The sequence below is a fragment of the Aquarana catesbeiana genome, linkage group LG06, assembly GCF_042186555.1.
Source record: "Aquarana catesbeiana isolate 2022-GZ linkage group LG06, ASM4218655v1, whole genome shotgun sequence".
In the NCBI taxonomy this organism is placed as follows: Eukaryota; Metazoa; Chordata; class Amphibia; order Anura; family Ranidae; genus Aquarana; species Aquarana catesbeiana.
The window spans coordinates 71,234,771-71,253,424 of NC_133329.1; the positions used below are offsets into that span (position 1 = coordinate 71,234,771).

Genomic DNA, 18,654 nt, shown 5'->3' on the forward strand with positions numbered 1-18,654 from the left:
GCACTCACGTTACAGTCTTCTCTCCTCGGCCCGGAACGGAAAATACGAGGAGAGATGACATAATTTCCTCTGCCTCTGTGTACAATACAGAGGCAGGGAAATGATCCCATTGGCTGGGAGCGATCGCGAGGGGGGGGCCACGAATGGATGGCCTCCCCCTCACCACCGATCGCCAGGGGAGATTTGCCGGCCGCAGGCACCGGGGGGGGGGTCCGATTGGACCCCCCACCCGCGGGCAGGCAAGGACGTACAGGTAAGCCCTTTTGCCTGCCCGTGCCGCTCTGTCGACGTACATCATCGAGCATTATCTTAAAGAAAAATTGATTTTTAAAAGCCTTAGATGGGAAGTGCCTCCTCAGGAAGCACTTGCAGACCCTTCTTTTATGAAGGAGTGGTTGGATTTTTTTAACAAAGCAGATTTGGAACTTCAGAATCTTGTATTAACAAGAAAGGAATTTAAATTGACTAAAATTAATGAACAGATTAAGGATATAGAAAGGAAATTGGAGCCCATTAAGGGTACCAATCCCATTCTAGAATTTAACAACAATATGAAGAAAAAATTTGAGAAACTTGATCGTGAAGTACAAAAGAAGAAGGTTAAAAAATACATTAGAGATTCTACAGATTTTAAAAATAATAAAATGTATGCGTGGCAGAACTCCGGTGTAGGGGTTGAACCCATGGAGTCAAACGATACAGAAGGTGTAGCCCCTATTTCCTCATCAGGAAACCAATTGGAGAAATCCCTTGGGAAAAAGAATGGGAAAGGGAAAATAGAGCAGCATACACCAGGACATCCCCGTAGGGGATCACAAGCCCAATATGGGGGAGGGTACCCATATGCAGGTTCCCAACAGGGGGAAGGTTACTACCCACCAAGACCCACCAAGACCCATGCATGGGGCCAGGGGTGGATATCGTCAACAACCTAACCATTATCCCCCATATCGTCCAGTACAACAATATAGAGGGAATCAATCTACTCACCATGCCCACCATTTTCCCCAATCATATAAAGAGGGGTACTCTACTCCACCCCATAACCCAGATATGGGGAATCAGATCCCCACTTATAATAGGTATGCACCCTTGAGTGATTATGAAGGTAATGAGCAGGAGTATCCCAGTTACCAAAGATCTGGCCCCCAACCTTTTTTAGGGCATCGAGGAAGGAGGGGGAGGGGGGGGACTCCCAGAGGGAACACTCATCCCAACAACAACAGGGGGGGGGGGGAAGGAGTGGAACGGATCACTGAAATCCTCCAGTAAGGTTGGAAGTTAGAAGTTAGAACAAAAACAGTCAGTGGCACACCGACTCAAGCGGCCAGGAAAAGTGAGCTGCACATCAAGGAAAGGTGGAGATTATCATCCAGTATTAGCTTGTTGGAATCGTTGAGCCCGCAGTGCCTGGGATCCAGATTGCGAACGTTGCGATGCTTGAGAGGATTTACGAGGAGGCCTAGAGGGACCTGGTTGGGAATGTGAAGGCTGGGCATCAGATTGGGACAGAGGGATATCCAATTGCAGGTCCTGGAGATGTTGTTTTAGACCTGATGGGGAAGTGGCATGGAACTGGCGACCCTGATAGGAGAAGGAGAGTTTAAAGGGGAACCCCCACCTGTATTTGATCTGGTGGGATTGTAGAACTTGGAGATAAGGCTTAAGACCTCGATGCCTGGCAATGGTGACCGGCGAGAGGTCCGCGAATATTTGGAGATGATTGCGTTGAAAAGAAATATCTCGCTGTCCTCGAGCTGACTGTAAGAGTTTCTCCTTGGTCCTATAATAGTGGAATTTAATGATAACGTCCCTTGGGGGGCCTTCGGAAGGTTTAGGGGCCAGTGACCGATGAATGCGGTCAAATTCCAGCCTGTCCACCGGGATTTCAGGGGCCAGTTCTTGGAAGAAAGCGGTGACTGTTCCCTGCAGGTCGGTGATTGTTTCAGGGATTCCGCGAAGGTTGTCCCTACGGGCCCTATTTTCCGCGTCCTCTAGTTTATCTCTGAGAGCGTCTAATTCTGCGGACATTTTGTCTACCTCATCCTCATGGCCCTCCAACACGGTGGTAGCCAGGTCCATTCGACGTTCCAATTGATTAGTGCGGTGGCCTATCTCTTTAAGGCCGCGGACCAAGTCTGAGGAAAGCTTTCGGGATGCAGCCGTTATCTCATCTCGAACAATGCTGTGGAACTTTGCTAGCATAGCATCAGAGTCAGCAGGGTGAGGGCTTATGCGGTCTCTGGCTGAATAGATGGAGGCTTTCAGCAGGAGAACCCTGTCCCAAATCAGAGAGCTGTGTATCATCATCAGGTTCTGGAGGTTCAGGCGCCATCTTAGATTTGCCTTTGCCTGGGGCTGGGGTTTTTGTGCCGCTCTGACGATTTTTTAGCTTGTTTTTTGTAGAGCGGTACATCACCACTTGCAGCACCAGGAATTCCTCTATCCTGTGGGGTATAGTGGTCCTCTCCCCATAGCTTCTGTGTCAGATTAGGCCAGGTAACAGTATCCAACGGCGCGGAGCGAAAGAATCAATCGTCCATTGCCCTCGCTCACGCGTATGCGCCCCCCCTAGGCCGTATTTTACATTTTTAGAGAAAGGGCTCTATTATAGAAGATGTGTTTGTTAGTCAATAGTCCTGAGGGCCTATGAAGGGGTTGTGAGGGGGTGTCAAGTAAGGCAGATGATGCTTAAAATTCAATGTAAGAGCGGGCAGCCGAATTTGAGAGTCTCTGGAGTACCAAGATGGCCGCCACCCTCCATGAGTAGGCCGAAGCCGGGGACTTTCCTAAGGAGCGGCCGCCGGATGTGGAAGATCGGCTCCTTTGAGGCCCAGAACCCACAGACCAGGACAGGCTCTGCCACACAGGAAGACAGGCACTGCAGGGGTTGTCTCCCAGGGGGTAATAGTACTCACTGCAAAAAAGAAAAAAGTTTGGGACTTTATATGAGGTGCACATGAATATGCACCTCCATCCCTGTGGCGTTGCCAAAAATAGAGAAAAGAGTTTGGGACTTTAAATGAAGTGTGTTTCCAAAAATTGATACAGTGAGCAGGACCTAAGTATGAATACATTGATCCATATACCAAAGGTAAATGCACATTTCAAAAAGTACTTTATTAAAACATCGTTTTACAATTGTAACCATGTTGCAAGATATAAAAGGAATCAAAATGTTACATTAGGATCATAGCTACAGCAAATTAGCAGCAATAAAAAATACAACAATCAAATCAACAATAGTGCGCACATTAGATTGGTCATTTATTGGTCGATCAATAGAGTTGTCGCACAGTATGCTTGACGCGTTTCGTGAACCATCACTCATCAGGAGCAAACGACAACCATCCATCTATGAGTAACGTATAAATATATATAAGTACCACTGTATTCATAAAAATAAGAATATAGCCAAAATGAGGGCCAAGGGCGAAATTTAGTTGGAATTACTCACAAAATCCGCTACCCCCATGGGCGCCAGGTGCTGACACTAAAGGCGCCATCCAAAAAGTGCCCACCACGGGAGCTGAGGGGGCCACAGCAATGCACACTAGACTGCAGTATTGGACCAGGAAGGGGAAACAAAGTATCCATGAAGAAATCACCGGTGGTCCATTGATCATCCGGGAAGTTCTGTAAGTAGGTATAATATAGTAAATTTTAGTGTTTGAACTGTATACAACCGTGTTTACAGGGTAAAATGTTTTATGATGTATTGAGTCCCAAACGGATTCAAACCTAGTATATCAAAAGTATATTTATTTGTTTTTATATGTCTTAGACCTATGCATAATATGAAGCATAGTAATTCATTTGTATATATTGTATATAATTATATCACAAAACCATGAATTTAAATGTATTATAATGATGGATAGTTACACCTATATAAAAACAATAATAAATAGTAAACTGGTAATGGTGTGTCCAACCAATGGAGAGGTGATATGGGGATGTGTAAACAATGCGTGAGTGAAGTGTTGATGTGCAATGTGTGTAAAATGGTGTGGGGGCAAAAGCAACAGTGTCCGTTGGTGTTGAGGTGAGAAAAACAAACAATATAAAAATATAAAATGAATGAAATGTCAAAAATCAAAAAGATGAACTTGGGTGGATGAAGTGAAAGTGACCCTGGTTACAGGGCACATAGTGAACGCCATCCAAAGGCGTCCCAAACTCTTTTCTCTATTTTTGGCATAGTACTCACTGCGGCCCAGATGGACTGAAGCCGAGACCGGCAGGCTCCCTAGAACGGCCAGCCGTGGAGCAGGAGGGATCGGTAATAGGGGGTCCCTCTGGCTGTCCCTCGGCTGACACTCTGCCCGATGTCCTTTGGAGGCAGTTTAATCCATGGCCGAGGCCGGATGCACGCTCGCTCTCCCACGGCTTTCAGAGGCAGAAGGACGCCGGGCTGTCTGTAGGCCCCAAGATGGCGGAGGCCGCCGCGCTGTCTAGTCTGACGCCGCTCCGGGCCCAGCTAGCCGCCAAACCCACCAGCCCCCTGGAGCAAGTTAAGGAGGATCCAGGCTCGAAGGGCTGCAATCCGGGAGTCCCCAAGGCAAGGATGGGCTGCGGATGGCGGTGGATTGGCTCTGAGTATGGAGAGCTCGGTATCCGCACGTCCTCACAGGTACACTTCCAGGACACGCCCTCTAAGTCATGGTTCTCACTAGAAGCATAACAGCTATTCATGAATATTCTCATTAATAGAACTCCTTAACTTTTCATAGGATACCATATTTTCAACCCTTACCATAAAAATATATGCATTAATAGGTTTTATGAATATCCAAACAATATATTATGAAAATATTATAAAAGAAAAATTATTAGTAAAATACATAAACCAATATATGTGAAGTTATTCACTTAATCATGCATATAAATACTCACAATACCATATAACTTTTACTAATATGATTATTTGTACTTGAGTAATAAAGTTTGTTTATAAGGCAACTTTTTGAATAAGCCCTATCTTTGTTTCTCAGTCCTGAGAGAAGAAAAAAAATATGTCTGTAAGCTCAAGGTTCCCTTCTCTTGTTTATTTGACTAAGACTTCTCAAGATTTATAACCTGCGAAGATTGTACACTGGGTCCTTTAGGGAAAGAAAAAAAAACTCTTGAACAAGTTTCTATTTATAAGTCATGAACTTAGTTTCAACTTTAGAGAGAGAAGAAAAACTAAATAAAAAAATGGCTTCTTTCACAAAATGGCTTTTCTTCACAAAAATAGGGGTAAAAATAATATGATATACATAGGCTTTCTATATTCTTTTAACCTCAATAGTTCTGACAGTGGGTTTAGTAACACTTTAAGTAAGATCTTCTGATCTATTTGGATTGGACAACAGTCTATTGTTTATGATAGCACCTGTTATAAAATGGCACTTTAGTCTCTATACTGAAAATATCAGTTCTCCTCCTGTGCCTAGGCACTCCTGTGTCTTGAGCATCGTAGCTGTATATCTGTAGTGTGGGATCATCTAAGGTACTGTTTCCTCTATGAATCTCACTACATTTGAGAAGAGTGAGATTTGGTGGTGCCACTATTGTGCTGCTAATTGATATACCTAAATATCTTATCTACACAGCGCTGTCTCTCTTAATAAAAAACAAACAGAAAAAATGTGTTAAAGCAATACTATGAATAAAAAAATAAATAAATTTCATTGAAAAGTCTAATGCCGCGTACACACGACCGGACTTTCCGGCAAACTAGGTCCAATGGGATTAGTCAAAAATCAATAGTAATGTACATGCTGTATTTTTTTTTAAAACATTTTCAGTTTGTATTGCTCTTTATGAACCTATATGGTGTCAGACCTGTATTGTTTTACAGTAGTGACTGCCCAGTTTTAAAACCCATCCAGGAGGTACATTCAGATTATGCACCAGTCCAACAATTCATTTTCACCACTATTACATTTTTATTTTTTGAAGAGTAAGTTTGAATTTGGGTATTTGTGGTTATGTTGGTTAATTCTCTGATATTTCTGGATCTCTTATTATTTTCAGATTTTCCGAGGCGTCCTGAAGTTACAGAACTCTCCAATCCAGTTCTGTTATCTGGTCGGTCAGTGACAGTGCAGTGTGAGATCTATAATTTCTTCCCCAATAATCTGACTGTGACGTGGTATGTGAAGGAGAGAGGAAGTCAGGGATATGTCCCACTGGATCAGAGGAAACCCTACAAGTCTGTGATCTCCCAGCTACAATACTCTGATTCTGGATACTCCTGTACCGCCTCTGTAGAGTTCATCCCATCTCTCTCCTCTCACCATGGGGTTATGTTCATGTGTAAAGTGCAACATCCCAGCCTGGAACATCCTATAGAGAGGATCACCAAACCACTATTCATACCATGTAAGTCTGTGTTTTATTACAGGCTGAACTCCAGTCAGCTATAAACAAAATAAGGCTCGGTTTGCACTGCTGTATGACCCCAAAGCCATGCAACTTGCTTGCGACTTCAGTTCAACTTTCATGCAACTTTGAGGATTTGCAACTTTTTTTTTTTTAATCTCTTTTTTAATTTTACAAAAATATATATATTACAACATGTATTTTCAGTCTTCAACTTTATCCACTCTTGCAGAAGCTTTCAAATAACATTTATTAATAGTAGTTGTAACAGATAAAAAACATTCATTCTTCCCCTTAAACCCTTGTGTTGATGGTGTGGTTTGTTGTACCCCTTCGCTTTTCTATCCAGCATCTTGTTATTTTCTTTCTTACTATTCCAGCTGTTCACTCCTTAGGTTGCCCAGAGTCCGTTGTAGGTTCTACTATCCAGCTTGCCCAAACTCCCTGATACTTTTCCTCACATGCTCTATTAGAATACAGTAAAACCTTGGTTTGAGAGTAACTTGGTTTGAGAGCGTTTTGCTAAACAAACTAAAAAAATTTTCTAACAAATTTTGACTTCATATAAAAGTGATGTAAATGTGGTTACATTTAATGAAGGTACAACATTTAGCAACTCACATGGTTGATGATTAACCACTTTAAGACTGAGACTCTTTTTTAGATGTGTTGTTTACAAGTTAAAAACTGTTTTTTTGCTAGAAAATTACTTAGAACCCCCAAACATTATACATTTTTTTTCTAACGCCCTAGAGAATAAAATGGCAGTCCTTGCAATACTTTCTGTCACACTGTATTTGCGGTCTTACAAGCACACTTTTTTTAAAAAAAATACACTTTTTTGAATTAAAAAATAAGACAACAGTAAAGTTAGCCCAATTTTTTTTTATATTGTGAAATATAATGTTACGCCGAGTAAATTGATACCCAACATGTCACGCTTTAAAATTGCGCCCGCTCGTGGAATGGCGATAAACATTTACCCTTAAAAATCTCCATAGCCGACATTTAAAAAATTCTACAGGTTGCATGTTTTGCGTTACAGAGGAGGTCTAGGGCTAGAATTATTGCTCTCGCTCTACCGATCGCGGTGATACCTCACATGTGTGGTTTGAACACTGTTTTCCTATGCGGGCGCTACTCACGTATGTGTTCGCTTCTGCACGCGAGCTCGGCGAGACAGGACGCATTTTTAAAAAAAATTTCTTATTTATTTTACCTTTTATTTCTTATTTTTACACTGTCTTAAAAAAAAAATTGTGTCACATTTATTCCTATTACAAGGAATGTAAACATCGCTTGTAATAAAAAAAAAAGCATGACAGGACCTCTTAAATATGAGATCCGGGGTCAAAAAGACCTCAGATCTCATATTTACACTAAAATGCAATGAAAAAAATAAAATAAATAAACATTTTGTCATTTTAAAAAATGAAGGAAAAAAATGGCCCTTTAAGAGCTATGGGCGGAAGTGACGTTTTGCTTCCGCCCTGCAGTGTCATGGAGACGGGTGGGGGGCCATCTTCCCCTCACTTATCTCCATGTCAGGCCACAGGAAGGATCCGATCGCCTCCACCGCTGCCGACGGCTCCGGTAAGCAGCGGAGGGCACCGGATCGCAGTGGGAGGGGGGCACTCTCCCGCCGCCGATAAATGTTATCTTGCGGCGAATCCGCCGCAGAGATCACTTTTATCTTATACTGGACCGCCAGCCGAACACAGGGATACCAGGGTTATGGCAGCTAGCAGCTGCCATAATAACGATACCCATCCTCAAATTAGGGACATACATTGGCGTGCGGCGGTCCAGATGTGATTAAAAGAGGCACAATCTAAGTATGCAGGCATCCGGAGTAAAGCTGTCCACATAGACCGTCCTCCTCACCACCATCATCGTCGTTCCTTTTGTATTACAAGCATGTATCTGGAACGAATTATGCTTGCAATCCAAGGTTTTACTGTATGTTTCTCTATACAATGGCAAGCTTTTGAAAATATCTAGTGAATGAGGATTTGAATCTTTTGCCAATCATAACAATACGGAGTGTGACACATATCAATGAACTTGTGTTTTTTTAACCGTTCTGTGATCGAAAAGCTCTTCCAATCCTCATGGTAGAGTATTGCTATTTATAACCATACCTGGTCCCGCTTGCCTTTATAGGTCGGGTCCCTTGTATCAAAAATTGCAGGATGCCCACGTACAAGTCACATGAGTTGTTCATTGCTCAGAGCATCCCTCAGTCTCTTGGAAGCCATCTTTCCTGCACTGTGAACACAGCTGTACAATGTTCTTGCTAAGTGGGCAATGTGCTTTGCGAGGAGATTTTGAGCTGCAGGGATGGGCTGGGCCACACATCAGAAAATGGAATGGGGGTGGAGTATAGGGTTAAAGTGGCAGCCGAAGACGCAAAGATAAGACAAAGAAATGACTTCCTTGCGACTTTTGAGGTTATAACATTGCAGTCAATGGCAATCAGTAGTGCAGGAACTATTTTTTTTTTTGTCACTGCAGCTTGAGTCGTAGCAATTAAGATGGCACCCATTGAAATTAATATGTGTTGACTGTGTCTGTGTCGCACGTTGCAGCAAGTCTAATGAGAAATCACAGCAGTGTGAACCAGGGCTAATACAACTCTGTATACATTACATCACTAGATATATTTTATTATTAATTGCAAGCAGTTTAGGTACCTGAGTGTGACTTGGTATCAGCCTCTTGCAGTTACTGTACAGTTCCCAAATATGTAGGAAAATTCTTCTACTTCTGGATACAGAGAAGAGGGATTAGAACACTTGTCAGGTCTTTATTACTGTGCTACTATTAGGGAGATTCACTCTCTTTGTTTGTCCTCTTTACTATTATCACCGAGAGCGAAAGTAAAGGAAAATCCAAAATTCTGGGTTGTCTCCAGAACAGTAATATAGTGGAAATCTTCCAATGAGGACATTGGGGACAATAGGAATACTAGTTCTGATGACCCTAGTACAGGGATTATCTCACTTTGGAGGGACTTCCTCTCACTCCCTGTTTTGGCTATAGACAAGAAGTGGAGGGAGATCCCCTCAATGGGACACAGATAGAAAAAATAACAGACAGGGGTTATAACACCCCCCCCCCCCCTCAACTATATTCACACTTAAAAAAAAAGTTTTGTAATTAGTTCTACAACATACTTTAATTTATACATTTAACTGTTTCCTGAGAATTCCGCTTTAAACTTTATGAAACGTATTCTAATGATCCCTTGGATTTCACCCAGAAATCTGACATCCATACTTATGCCTCGTACACACGAGCGGAATTTCCGTCGGAAAAATCTTGGATGGTTTTTTTCCGACGGAATTCCGCTCAAGCTTGCCTTGCATACACACGGTCACACAAAAGTTCTCTGAACTTTCGACTGTCAAGAACGCGGTGACGTACAACACTACAAAGAGCCGAGGAAATGAAGTTCAATGCTTCCGAGCATGCGTCGAATTGTTTCCGAGCATGCGTAGGAATTTTGCACATCGGAATTGCTACAGACTAATGCATTTTCGGATAGGAACTTTTTCCGACCAAAAAATAGAGAACCTGCTCTCAATCTTTTGCTGGCGGAAATGCTGCCAGCAAAAGTCCGATGGAGCATACACACGATCGCATTTTCCGACCAAAAGCTCACATCGGTCTTTTTCTGGCGGCATTTCCGATCATGTGTACGCGGCATTAGATGTGGGCCTGGTCTGCTGAAGTTTTGGTTTTCAAAAATAAAATGACAAAATATGTTCTTTACCCTAGCTAGCTAACACATGAAAGTCTTAGACCAGAAGCTGGTTAATTGATTTGACTGATGACATCCTCGCCTAGCTTGATGAGCCTATTCACACCGCATGCATTGGACTGTGCTAGGTAGCCAGTCCCAATGCATAGTCAAAAAGTTGTGTTCCCTTCCATACCACGACGTGTAAAAAAGTAAGAAATGCAGTACTTTTTTTAGCACTACTATGTGAAGGAACAGTTATGCCGCGTACACACGAGCGAACTTTCCGTTGGAATGAACTCTGACGGTTTTTCCGATGGAGTTGCGCTGAAATGGACTTGCCTACACATGATCACACCAGAGTCCGATTGTTTAGAATGCGATGACGTACGACGGGACTAGAAAAGGGAAGTTCAATAGCCAGTAGCCAATAGCTGCCCTTGCGTTGTTTTTGGTCCGTTGGAATAGCATACAGACGAACGGTTTTCTCGATAGGAATTGAGTCAGTCGGAAAAATTTAGAACTTGTTCTATTTCTAGGTCCGTCAGAATTTTCGACAGAAAAGTAAGATGAAGCCCACACGCGATCGGAATGTCCGACAGGATGATTCCATCTGACTTTTTCTGCTGGAAAGTCCGCTCGTGTGTAGGCGGCTTTAGTGCTTCACTTGGTAAATGCAGTGATGTACTACACATTTGGTGGTTCGGCCTGAAGTTGACCGCAATTTGGTTCAGAAAGTTTGGCCTCCTTCAAACCTTGATTCCTATAGAAGTCTCAAAAGACACCAGGATGACCCTTCTTCAATATATGATTCCAGGCTTTCTCTCCTGCCAACAGAAATTATCTACATATTTGTTTCTGACTGCTAAACAGACAAGAGCCAAAATCAATTTCCAAAAGGTTAAGGAACGTATGAATAGGGAGCCAGTTCATGGGAAACGATCCAGTATTCTCAAGGACTTGCAAGCGAAATACCTAAAAATATGGAAATTGTGGCTTAGATATGCTTTTCCATTTTTGAAAACTTCTAGCTGAGATATTTATAGTCCTGTGCTGTCCCTGTTCCCTGACCTCTATTTCTAACCACTTATAAGTTGCCTTGATTTATCAATTCCCCCCCGCCAGGCGTTCTCATTCCTCCCCCCTTGAGTTTCTCCTATATATATTTTTCCTTTTCCCATCCCTTCCTCTACCCCCTTTCCCAATCTCTTTTTTCCCAGACCTACATTTTTAAACCAGTGGATTATGCCATACATTCGTATGAACATCTTTAGTATATTAAATGAATTGATGAATGTTGTTCAAAAGTATTTCAAAATTCCATTTGCTTTTAACATTCGCTTTTGGAATGAATTTTACACTGTTAGAAATTCGCTTGTTTACAAAAAAATTTCCATTCTGCTTCTTCAAATTTTGTTGTCACTGGGGTCAAAGAGGAAGATTGCTTTGACACCACTAATGAATAGAAATTTGAAGAAATGTTAAAAAAAAACTGAATTTTTAAATTCAATTCACAGGTCCAAATAACCACTTCAACAAATGTCCAGATTCTTTGATTCAGGTGTGCCATCCTAAAACATGCCCATGTTTGTCACCACCACCTCCACTCATGCAGGTATACGCTGACCTTCCAAGATGAATCTTCAAATTATAAAAAGCCCTCCTTAAAGCCGGGACAAATTCTATTGGAAGATTCAGCATTATTAGACCATATGCTCAACCAAGTTAAATCCCAGGCAATGGCACAATATAAAAATAGAATATGTATTTAAATATAAAATATTTATTATTCATTTTTTTTTTATTTTGAGTCATTGTCTGGGATTTTCCTTGGTTGAGTATATGGTGGAATAAGGTTGTCCCAGCTTTATGGAAGACTCCACACTCCAGACTTTTTATAATTTGAAGGTCCATCTTGGAAGGTGAGCGTATACCCACATGAGTGGAGGTGGTGGTGAATACATGGGCACGTTTAAGGGTGGCACACCTGAATTGAAGAATCTGGGCATTTGTTGAAGTCGTTTTTTGGACTGATGGACACCAATGTTTTAGCATGGTTCCTTTGCAGTACATTTTTTCATAACTTCTGTTTTGTTTATATATTTGAACATTCTGGTTTATTTATTTATTGTAGCACGGTGCATTTGTATATATACATATTCTGGCAGAGTTTTTAATTTTGAAACCCCATTGCTTTCATATTGCTATTTACTGGAGTGAGTGTGATATTTTTTATTTACATTAAATTCTACTAGTATATACAGTAGACCTAAAGCTTTAATAATGAGCCACAACTACAGAATGCACCTTGTTGAGTGCAACATGTGTGAAAACAAATTATATTGCATGGAAAAAGCATTGGATAGGTAAAAACAAATTCAATGTTTTCTTTTACAATTGACATTAACAATCCCAGTGCATACATGGCAATCTTACAGTGTAGTTCTTTGTTTGTTTGCCTTACCCTGTAATGACGGGCTCACATGATGTAGCTGCAGTTTGTAGTGTCATGGCTGATCAGTTCCATTATGTCCATATATTCATTCACCTAGCTTGTCCCTGTTTGCAAAAGGGGCAAGACAGCTTATTGTTCTGGGTATACAACGTCCAGTCCATTGCCTTTACTTCTGTGTTGCATTACAAATATGTAAGGGCTAATGTGATGAAAACACATCTCTTCTAGCATGGTGATCTCTCTGTGAATGTTCTGCCTGTTTGTGGCTGTGTCAGATAAAATTACCGCACCTGCACTAGTTCTAGACTGAGAGACCCAGGGATTGTGGGATTTGTAGTTTCTTCAAAGGAAGTGTCAGCTCTTAAACTCCAGACAGAGGTCATGCATTAATCTGTACAGTAGCGTGCCTCATGTCAATTGAAAAAAACAAAGTGCTGACACTAAAATGTAAAGACTTACTTTACTCTAGGTTGTGTATTCAGGGCAACAAATGCCACCATGACACTATATGATCAATGCATATCTTATGCTGGTAAAGAACACAAGGTGCAAATAAGAAGGTTTATAATGCCTTTAAAATGGTTGTAAACCCACAGAAAAAACCCCTGCAAGACAAAAGGCATAATGAGCTAGTATGCATAGCATACTAGCTTATTATGAAATACTTACCTTAGATCAAAGCCCCCGCAGCGGTCCCGGCACACTGCTCTGCCCGGCAACATGTCTCCTGGAGTTATTTCCAGATATCGCGGTGCTGTGATTGGCCGGAGCCACGATGATGTAACTCCCGCACATGCGCGTGGGAGCCGCCAGTAACGACACATCAGCTGAAGTATGACGATGACGTTGGCTCATGTTGATACAGGGGATATCTCCTAAACTGTGCAGGTTTAGGAGATATCCACGCTAGCTACAGGTAAGCCTTAATATAGGCTTACCTGTAGTGAAAAGTGGTCTGTAAGGGTTTACAACCACTTTAACCCCTTTCCCACCAGCCGCCGCAGTTGTACTGCGGCAGGTTGGCTCCCCTGGGCGAACCAACGTAGCTGTTTGTCGGTTCTCTTTTCGACCACTAGTTGGCGCGTGCGCACCACTGGAGGAGTGACACCGCAGTGCCAACCTGGAGTCGATGCACGTGCCCAGCGGTCGCGATGACCACCGGACACCCGCGATCGCTCCACATAGAGACAGAACGGAGATCTGTCAATGTAAACAGACAGATCTCCGTGCTGTCAGGGGTGAGGAGAGTGATTTGTTGTTCATACTAAGTATGAACAACGATCGGTCTCCTCACCCAGGCAGTCCCATCCCCCCCACAGTTAGAATCACTCCCTAGGGAACACAGTTAAGCCCTTGATCGCCCCCTAGTGTTAACCCCTTCCCTGCTAGTGACATTTACACAGTAATCAGTGCATTTTTATAGCACTGATCGCTGTATAGATGCCAATGGTCCCAAAAATGTGTCAAAAGTGTCCGATCTCTCCGACATAATGTCGCAGTCCCGATAAAAATTGCTGATTACCGTTATTACTAGTAAACAAAATTATAATAATAAAAATGCCATAAATCTTTCCCCTATTTTGTAGATGCTATAACTTTTGCACAAACCAATCAATATACACTTATTGCGATTTTTATTACCAAAAATATGTAGAAAAATACATATTGGCCTAAACTGAGGAAAAAATTTGCTTTTAAAAGAAAAAATTGGGGGTATTTATTATAGCAAAAAGTACAAAATATTGTGTTTTTTTCAAAATTGGTGCTCTTTTTTTGTTTATAGCGCAGAAAATAAAAACCACAGAGATGATAAAATGCCACCAAAAGAAAGCTCTATTTGTGGGGAAAAAAGGACGTCAATTTTGTTTGGGTACAACGTCACAGGACCGCGCAATTGTCAGTTAAAGCGATGCAGTGCCGTATCGCAAAAAATGGCCTGGTCATTGAGCAGCCAAATCTTCATGGCTGAAGTGGTTAAAGCCATCACTAGTTGTTGCACAATTCACATCATATTGTACTTTTTATACTACTACCTAATTATAGGCTATGTTTGTAGATTCCATTTCAAGTTATAGTTGCATTTCATTTCCAAGTACCTGATTCTGGTTTTGTTGATTTTCAGCGGCCCCGGTGGTAACAGATTCAGTGAAATTAAATCCATGTGAATCTGAGTTTGTGCTCTGCTCTGTGCGCCTGGAGAAGTTCTTTCCCAAGAACATTAATCTTACATGGACATTTGGAGAAAACGAATACAGTCAATACACACCTAAGAAAACTTTTCTAGTAGACGATGAAGTGGAAACATTCGGTGTTATCAGTGAGTGCAAAATTCCCTGGAATCTGCTGAAATTTCCTGTACGGGTCACCTGGGAACACGAGTCTATGGCAGAACCTCAATCTAAAGAGCTCCTTGGACCAGGTAATGACCACAGAACACAAGGTAAAAATGTGCCATCAGTAGCACAAGGGATTATTTATTTATTACAGGAACTTATATAGCACCATCAATTTATGTAGCGCTTTACATATATTATACATTCACATCAGTCCCTGCCCTCAAGGAGCTTACAATCTAAGGTCCCTAACTCACATTCATACACATACTAGGGCCAATTTACACAGGAGCCAATTAACCTACCAGCATGTCTTTGGAGTGTGGGAGGAAACCCTTGCAGGTACAGGGAGAACATGCAAACTCCATGCAGATAGTGTAATGGTTGGGATTTGAATCAGTGAACCTAGTGCATCTACGTGGTAGTGCTATCCACCGGGCAATCTTTACAGCCCCTCTCCCACACACACACACCTCGTTCATATGAAAAGAAAACATAAACCTCTTTGAAGGCTCAGAGAACATAAAGTATTACTAAACTCACAACCTGCAGTCACTATATCTGGTCTCCCACAGTACACAGAACACGGAAATTCAATATTTTAGTAAATATAAACTGCTAAATACCTTTTCTCATCAGCAGTATATAGCAGTCTTGTGCCTTCTATCAGTTCCTAGTAAAGCTTGTAGGAGGAGTTTTCATTCTCCTCTGATCCTCTGTCTGTACAGTACTGATTGGCCCTGTGCTGATCACATGCACCCTCCCAAGAAAAAAAAAACTCTCTCGCAATACACACCAAACTGAGCATGCCCGACCACTGGCTCTGTAAATATCAGGTTCTTTTTTTGAGACAGTGGAAGAAGAGGAGGATCAGAGGAGACAAACAGCCTTTATACACAATGCAAAGGATTACCCCTTGGGTTCTACAGTGAGTATAACAAGCATGCTTTACTGCATATACAGACTGATTTTACTATTGTGGGTTTAGTAACACTTTAAATAACATCTTCTGATCTATTTGGATTGGACAACAGTCTATTGTTTATGATAGCACCTGTTATATTATGGCACTTTAGTCTCAAATTCCTACTGAAAATATCAGTTCTCCTCCTGTGCCTAGGAACTCATGTGTCTTCTTGAGCATCATAGCTGTATATCTGTAGTGTGGGATCATCTAAAGTATTGTTTCCTCTATTAATCTCACTACATTTGAGAAGAGTGAGATTTGGTGGAGCCACTATTGTGCTGCTCATTGATATCCTTAAATATCTGATCTACACAGCATTGTCTCTATTAATAAAAAACAAACAGAAAAAAATGTGTTAAAGCAATATTATGAATAAAAGAATTAAAGAAAATAAATTTCAACGAAAAGTCTTATGCCCTGTACACACAGTCGGACATTGATCGGACATTCCGACAACAAAATCCGTTGTTTTTTTCCGACGGATGTTGGCTCAAACTTGTCTTGCATACACACGGTCGCACAAAGTTGTCGGCAAATCCGATCGTTCTGAACGTGGTGACGTAAAACACGTACGTCGGGACTATAAACGGGGCAGTAGCCAATAGCTTTCGTCTCTTAATTTATTCTGAGCATGCGTGGCACTTTGTGCGTCCGATTTGTGTACACATGATCGGAATTTGAACGATCGGATTTTGTTGTCAGAAAATTTTATAGCAAGCTCTCAAACTTTGTGTGTCGGAAATTCCGATGGAAAAAGTCAGATGGAGCCCACACACGGTCGGAATTTCCGACAACAAGCTCCGATTGCACATATTCGGAAAGTTTGACCGTGTGTACGCGGCATAAGGCTGCATTCACACCTGAGCGTTTTCAGCTCATAAAACGCTAATCTCAAAAGCTCCAAAACGCCCAACAAGCAAAATCCCATTAATTTAAATGGCTCCTGTTCACATCTGAGCGTTATGTTGCCTGAAGCAAAACACCTGAAACTCAAAAAAAGTACATGAGCTTCTTTTTAGGCAGATTACATTAATTTTTTCTGCTTTTTACATTGGTGACCTTTTGACCTGTACAAAATCACAGCAAAAACACGGTAAAAAGCGCTGCAAAATCTCCGTAAAATCACGCGACTTTCAGCCTGAAAACTAAATGCTCCGGTGTGCCTGCAGCCCTGTGCACCATATATTATGCAAGAGGTCACCAGTACAATAATTTACTGCATTCATCCATCCAATATGATCCATGCAAACCCTGTACTCACCAGACAACATCGACCCTTTTCTGTATAGCACAAGAGTCACCCTCACTTGTAAATATTACCCTCCCGGGTCACTCCAATGTCCTCCTTGGTCTCTCTGTATCTGTTTCCCAGATCCTCCTTCAGTCCTCACCAGTCAGCCTATCATATAAATAGTTGGCATCCTCCTCTAGAGCAGCTTTGACATTTCATGTTTAATTCAGTGTTTGAAAAATGTTTTTTGTTTCCATCACTTCCTGTGGATGATATCCCAGCACTGACCCCGCTACTCCACTGATCTCTAACTGCTTATAGGTTCGATCTGATGCATTTTGAACACAAGAGGTCAGCTGCTCAGGAGGGCCGCTATTCTGAAAATGCTTTGCATTTTCTGAATGAATGTAAAATGTTCTCTGATCGGACAAGGTGAAGAGTGAGGCCATTGCCCTGCCTCTATACTTCATCCATTCAGAGAATGCTTTGCACTCATTCAGAAAATGCAAAGCATTCCCTGAATGGCATCCATGCTTAGTGCCTGACCTCCTGCATTGAGTATGCATCAGGACCTGGACGGATGGGGAGATCACTCTAGTAGTGGTATCTACTTCACTGATTTCCAGCTTCAAGGGGTATGGAATATACATAGTTACATTGATCCAAGCTGGACCATTGTAAGTATGTGAAAATATACCATACCTGGAATTCATATTTAAAGTAACCTGGTTGATAACATTATTACATTCTGATTGCTTTACAGATTTTCCTTGGTGCCCCCAAATTGAAGCACTAGATACACCTTACCTGATCCTCAACACTGAATGCAAAATACAGTGTAGAATCTCTGGATATTTCCCTAAGGATCTGATCGTCAATTGGTTTAAAGAAGAGGAAAAGACAAGGCAGCCTGTTCCTGTTACTAATGGCATAAAGATTCCTCAACCTCAGAGACAGCCAGATAACACATACAGCTGTATATCCAGTCTACACTTCACCCCAACACAAATGGACCACAGATTAGTATTCATCTGCAAAGTAGGACATCCCAGTCTGAAGGAGCCAAAAGAAGAAAGAATAGGACCTCTACAAATAGTGGGTGAGTGATCTGAATTAGCAAATAATGTGTATACTGGCTGCACATTAGCATTTATATGATGAAGAACTTACAGTGATACTAAATGCTATTTATTTTGCTTTAAAATAATCAATATGTTATACTTACCTGCTCTGTGCAATTATATTGCACAGAGCAGTCTCTTACCTCCTCTCCTGCAGTCCCCCACAGGCGCTCTCCGCTTCTTCTTATGGGTGCCCCTTAAGCACACAGTCTGGAACACTCGTGAGCCAGGCTGTGTGCATCTATAGACACACACAGCATGGCTTGGCCTTGCCCCTGCTTCTTCCTCATGGGAGTTTGACTGACAGCAACAGAAGCCTATGACTCCCACTGCTGTCTATGTCTCCTGTGAGACCAGGAAGGGGGAGGAGCGGTGCTGCAGAAGGGACATCGCTGAAACAGTGAGGGGGTGGGGAGTATGACAGGTGTAGTGGAGA

The 18,654-nt window shown here is 41.9% G+C and overlaps 1 protein-coding gene across 2 annotated transcripts in view; it reads left to right on the forward strand.

The window, feature by feature from the left end:
• The window catches only part of LOC141148596 (uncharacterized), a 113,724-nt gene that overhangs the window by 85,195 nt on the left and 9,875 nt on the right, over nucleotides 1-18,654 (forward strand). Inside the window, exons 15-17 of one of the 2 annotated variants that reach the window (XM_073636192.1) lie at nucleotides 6,022-6,369; nucleotides 14,689-14,985; nucleotides 17,861-18,196. In XM_073636192.1, coding sequence (XP_073492293.1) covers nucleotides 6,022-6,369; nucleotides 14,689-14,985; nucleotides 17,861-18,196 — 981 coding nt within the window. The remainder of the gene's footprint in view (nucleotides 1-6,021; nucleotides 6,370-14,688; nucleotides 14,986-17,860; nucleotides 18,197-18,654) is intronic. The other variant, XM_073636193.1, reaches the window with a different exon arrangement.